Raw genomic sequence first — 6,339 nt, forward strand, 5'->3', positions numbered from 1 at the left:
ATCCGAATCCTCCCATTTCGTGGATTTTCACAAAGATCAAATCCACTTATAGCACTGGAGTTCCCCAACCAAGGGGAATTGTGTAGGTATAGTTTGTCCACAGTCATATTGGAATGAAATAAACAAGTCAAAAACGAGTCACTTTTTAAAAAAAATTGTTCTTACTTTAAAATAGGATCCAAATACTAGTAATTTTGAGGCTCACCACGGTGTGACGTAGGAGTGCGGTTTTCACTAAATAGATTGACAGGGGCATATTAACATGTCTCCTTAGTAACACATATAATCATATCCAAAAGACAGCACTTGCAAATAAACTGGGATTACAATATTTGTTCCAAGTCTCTGTGATAAGCTGCATCTTAAGAATCAGTATTACACGTTTAAAACATTTTTCTAATAGTGCTTGTTAGTAATAAAAAAAAGTCAAGTCGCTATGACCACAAATACGCTCATCTCCACAGCTGCACAGTGTTAGTATAATTATAAAAGAAGATCCTTCAATCTCGTTTTGTGGATGTTAAATCAGGTTTATTTTGTAAATTAGATCAACTGATATCCATATAGTAGTGTATATTAACTTGTATTCTGTCACATTTTTGTGCAATAACATTACAAAGGTAAACATGTGTGGTTTTGTGTACTGCAAACTTTGTAACACAATTTGTGTGCGACTCATAGCCGCAGAAGAGTCTTGGATTAATTAATAATAACATTGAATGCATGTACATTGATCTTCTTAATGAGATTTATATAGAAATCACATTTTGATTGCACAGAAAAAGATGGAATTGCAACCATACAGAAGTGTTTCAACAAATACATCAAATAACCATTTTACTGTATTATTTCTCGTAAACAGGAGATCTGCTTTCTTGGATTTTGACACTAGCCGTATTTCCACTGTCGGGCCAGTGCGAGCCAGGGCTTTTATCGGGCCAGGCCGGGCCAATCGCCCAGGAGGTTGAGCAGTGAGGCCGAAATTATGTCGCGTTTCCACTGTCGGGCTAGTAGCTTGCAGCTCGTCACGCAAACCCCGCCCCCAGAACATCCCCTGAATCGAACGTCACACAACCTAACCACTTCAGCGGGAATCAGGCAGATAAAGCACACCATCACATCATCACAAAATTATTAAAATTTGGACAACCAAAACAAACAAATCACACGTTACTGTACAGCAGTACATTTTATGTCTGTACGCACATGCCTGTGTGTTCTTATTCATCATATTCATTTACTCGCCGACCGACTATTGTCATCAAAATCCAGTGGTCTTGCTACTAACGGAGGGACCCAACGCAGGGAGCGCACACATCCATAATATAAAACCACATTTATAAAATTCTCTGTTAATAACTCAATATAAAATGTATTTTATAACAGCCTCAGTTAGACAGACGCTGTCCAACATTCAGCCCAAATGCCCAAATATATCTGTCGTTGCGCTCAGCAGCTATGCACTAATAAAGCTCTTCATGTATTTAAAATTTCCTTTTTTAATTTTACCACATCATATAAAAACATAAACACTTGTTTGAGGACACAGAACACATTTTGTATTTGCAATTTTCCCAGATGCGTCTGTAAAGTGTTGCGCAGCTGGAAGACAAAAAAAGGTTACCTAGTTTCTGCTTTCACTCACCCCAAAAATGCTCTGTTTGCACGATTTGATTAATATCATCATATCCAATTATTTTATAAACAATATTTAATACCTTCTCCGGTGTTTCTTATTTTTAGAAAATATTTAAAATCTTTTTATTAGACAGGCTTTTGAAAAATGAAAGTTTAGTATGGCTTTAAAACAATTTGATTTGTGTAGTACCTAATTGTTATATCTTGCTTTTGTTAGTTTTATATTAGTTTATTTATTTAATGTGATTTTATTGTATCCGATATTTGTAATTATTTAAATTATTTCAATGTAGCTTAGGCTATTTTATCAAGATATGACACTATTGTGTTGAGCCTACAAAAGTAGACACAAAATGTGTAAACTTTTGTCTTTCTGTTGTATTCATATTGTGTATTATCTCCAAATAAAATAAAAACAAAAGAAAAAAGCCGCGCAGCATCAACAGAGCTGTGAAAGGGAACGCTCTTTTGCGCGGTCTCACATTCACATACAGGCATCTAAATGCGCACAAACACACCTTTTAAAATTGACAAAAACTCTCGAAAACCTTTACTGTCTGCTGTGTCTTTAATATGGTGTAAAGATTATTATGCGTTATTCAAACAAGAAGGACACAGCAAAGAAAAGTCACTTATAAATTAAAACTTTATTATTTTATGCAACAGCCTTACATTTAAAAGGGAAACATAGGGGCGATCATATGCAAAAGACCTCAGCCTTTAAGGCTAGATATTTTATTTCCCTTATTTATTTATTTGGTTGGCGCATACCCGTGTGCGATCAGAAAACTGTGCCTGCCTCTCCTTTCACTCCACCCCGAAGACTCTTTGGCCCAAGGTATTCGACGACCGAAAAAGGCCAGCCGCTGGCCCCAAGAATGCCCCGCTTTGGCCGGATTAGGCCCCTGAAGTGACAGTGGAAACGCGACTGGACTTGGCTCGCCCTGGCTTGCTCACTTTAGGCGCAATAGTGGAAACGCAGCTACTGACTGCTGTTTATCTTTCATGACATGACAGGAGAAGGAGATATGCATCAGAGCCATAGAGCAAGATCTCTATTGATATAATACTCATGTGGGTACGGTGGGCAGAGGGAACCAGCTCATTTGCATTTAAAGGCACAGGCCATAAAAACTACAGCGTCTTCAGACTTCAAAATTCACATATTCAGAAAGGTATAATAAATGTTGTTTGTAAAGGTATGCTACAACCATAATTAAACACACCTGCATGTAGCTTTCTAGTGGTCTTGAAGATTTGTGTTTAGGTGTGCTTGATTGATCTGCAGAGACACCAGCCCTCAATGATCAAGCTTGCCTTTTCCTGCTTTAGAGGATTTGGATTTCAAAAATTATGCGTTTGTGTTTTATGTGTATGCTGATGCTTGTTAAGTATTCTATTCTTACCTTTCTGATTTAAAGTATTGTTCTAGTAGGTTCAAGAGAATATTAAATGGCTCCTAATTTACCCTTTTTACAAGATGTAACATACATCTTTGGTCTCTTTAGAGTGCATCTGTAATGTTTCAGCTCAAAATACCAATCAGATACCCTGCTGAATATGTAAAATTTTTTAGTAAAATTTCATTGTAGCTCTTTTGTTGCCAGTACCTTTAAATGCAAATGAGCTGGTTCTCCCCACCCACCATTCCCACATGCATGTCCTTTTATCCTGCATGTGTCACATTAACAGCAATCAGTGACAAAGACTGCAATTAAGCAGATATTAAGTTCAGAGTCATAGTATCAATTAAGTTTATTTAATCTATTCGTTGTGGAGTTTATCCAAGCCTTTCTGCAATGATGAGTCACACACAAATGAAGTTACCAAGTTTGCAGTACACATGCACAGACATTTAACTTTGCATTGTTTGCACATCTAGTTGAGGCAAATATGACAGGAAACAAGTTAAATTACACTTCTATTTCCATTATGCTACTGTACAAAAAACAAAAAAAACTGTTTTCACATCCACAAACTGGGACTCCTGCTAAGTGTTTGAAGCATCCCCTAATGCAGCTGTGGTGATTCTGGCGGATATTAATTGCACAGCGATTTTACTATTTTTATTACAAATATGCACTGATTTAAAAATGTTTTAAACTTTTAAAACACATTCTTGAGGTACAACTGATCACAGAGAATTGACACAGATATTTTAATTCCAGTTTCTTTGCAAATCCTGCTTTGTGAACATGTTTATACACATTACTACACAGACATGTTGTTTTTGGTCCTGTCAATCAATTCGGTGGGTGGGGAAAATCACGTTACGTTGTGGTTCGCTTTAAAATCAATTTGAATAAAATCCTATTTCAACATCAGAAATATAAAAAGCACTTATTTTTGATTAGTTTATTTTACTCCAATATGACTGTGGACAAACTATACCAACCCACAGTTCTGTCCAGCTTACAAATATTAATTTTGCTTCATAGCCTTTAAAAAATTATGTGATAGCTATGTATATTCTCAATAAACTAAAAACTGAAAAATTACAGACATATTTTATCCTCCTACTCTCCTCTCAGTCACATGGCCCATTATGCAGTTCATACTTACTCCTGAAAAGGTTCTCCACTATTCCCTGTTCTTCCCGGTTGTAAATAATGGCTCTCACTATGGTTTACTGCAGTCTTTTAAAATGGCTTTATAACCTTTTCCAGATTTGTAGATCACAAGTATTATTATTATTTTCTTTGGATCTCAGCATGTCTAGCTCTTGGGAATCTTTTGGTCTTCTTCATTTCACAAGGCAGGTCTTTTGTAAGGGATTTTTTGTTTGTTTGTTTGTTTGTTTGTTTGTTTGTTTGTTTTGTAAACTGATGTGGCAGTAATCAGGCCTGGGTGTGACTAGAGAAATTTTCACATGGGGCAAACCCTTTTTCACAGAAAAAGTGTTTTTTGTATTGTCATATTTAACTAATATTTAAATTTGTTGTTGGTTAATCAAAGTCTGATAAATATGCACAAAACAAAATCAGTAAGGGGCAAACAACATTGTATATACAGTGGAATATTGCACAGCTTTCAGTTAAACAAATTTGAGAGCCTGAAAGAACTGGTGTACAAATATGCATATGTACAGCAGTATATGTGTGTAATATTGTGTGTGGGATTATGGTAAAATAGTTTTAAAAAAAGCCATTAATTTTAAAGTGAAGAGGTGTAATAGAATCTATTTAAAAGTGCTTTTTTCATCTTCATCTTTAGTAAATTATTTTGTCTTTTCCCTGCTCAGAGTTGCTCCTGCTCTAAGACTCTGAGCTAAGTATTTATAGGGTGAATTATGAGTTCTCTAAGAGGACCCTATGAAACTTTATGAATCCAGGCCCCATTTTTTTTCTGTTCACACCGATTCATAAAGCTAGATATCAGAGTATACAATCATATTTAATTTAATGTCTTCTGGTAAAGTACATCATCACTGTCACTGTTATCAGTACATTGAGATAATTCTTTCACTTTTATTTTCTATCTCTTTCAGTATCACTATAGATGATGTTGTGTATGTGATCGATGGAGGGAAGATTAAAGAAACACATTTTGACACCCAGAACAATATAAGGACCATGACAGCAGAGTGGGTGAGCATAGCCAATGCCAAACAGAGGAAGGGCCGTGCTGGCAGGTATAGACCTTTCTCTCTTTAATCACTTTTAATGCTATGTGTTTTTCACCAATTTAAAGTGCCCATATTATACATGAAATAGGGTCATATCTTGGTTGTAAGGGTCTCCAACAACAGTCTAATATGCATGCAAGGTCAAAAAACACTTTCATGGTCTTATAATCTGCATTTATTTTTACCTAATTATCCCAGCGACTCCCGTATGAATCGCCCAGTGATTCATTTGTTCCCAAACCCCTCCTTAGCGCGAAGCTTATCTGCGCTGACTGGACCGATGACAGTCTGTCGCGATTGGTCGACTGCCTTCAGTCAGAGAGTAAAATGCCCAATAGCTAATCAGCAATATAAAAAGTAATCACAGTTCATACACGCTCGATAGTGTAGGCGTGGATTTTAGCTGCCACACACAAACAAAAACACACACACACACCTCCGGACGACAACGCTCCCGCTTCCGCCCGCACCCGCCAGGTTTTAGCCTTAGAACCCGCCCAGTTTTCTGCCCGCCGCGCCCGATCCCGCTAAAGAGCGGGGGAGAACACAACCAAAAATCACCCAGCTATACAGTCCAGACAGCCAAGATGTCTGTATAAACACACACACAGCACCAAGCACACAAAGCTCTCGCTCGCGCTCTCTCTCTCTCATACGCGCGCGTGCGCACTAACACACATACACACAAGCACCAAGCAGACACATCTTTCTCATTCAGACAGCCCGCTCCCGTCCCAAATCAAACCCGTTACCGACCGCTCCCGCGATTTATTCGGAAATTTATTCCCGCGCCACAGAAAACTGGCGCGGGGATAGCCGCGGGAATGCTGACCTCTACCACGGAGCTCTATAAACAAAGCAGCACGCGTCGCGTTTTTAACGTGACTTTGCACGCGATAAGAGAATATAGCCAGTTAACCTGATACAGTACACTCGGTTACAAGTAACAAATCACAACTAAATACATTTGCAAGCTAGAGTCAACGAGGCAACAACTTAAATCGCAAGTACTTACACTTGAGAAATGGAAGAAACCCATCCTGACGTCCATCAGTAAGTTACTCTTTACTGATCCT

At 37.8% G+C, this 6,339-nt stretch overlaps 1 protein-coding gene across 3 annotated transcripts in view; it reads left to right on the forward strand.

The window, feature by feature from the left end:
* The window catches only part of dhx36 (DEAH (Asp-Glu-Ala-His) box polypeptide 36), a 237,055-nt gene that overhangs the window by 142,603 nt on the left and 88,113 nt on the right, over positions 1-6,339 (forward strand). For all 3 annotated transcript variants that reach the window (XM_073929461.1, XM_005159207.6, NM_001128544.2), the window contains 1 exon segment: positions 5,126-5,269. In XM_073929461.1, the coding sequence (XP_073785562.1) occupies positions 5,126-5,269 (144 nt within the window).

Source organism: Danio rerio, chromosome 18, assembly GCF_049306965.1.
Source record: "Danio rerio strain Tuebingen ecotype United States chromosome 18, GRCz12tu, whole genome shotgun sequence".
NCBI classification, from domain to species: domain Eukaryota; kingdom Metazoa; phylum Chordata; class Actinopteri; order Cypriniformes; family Danionidae; genus Danio; species Danio rerio.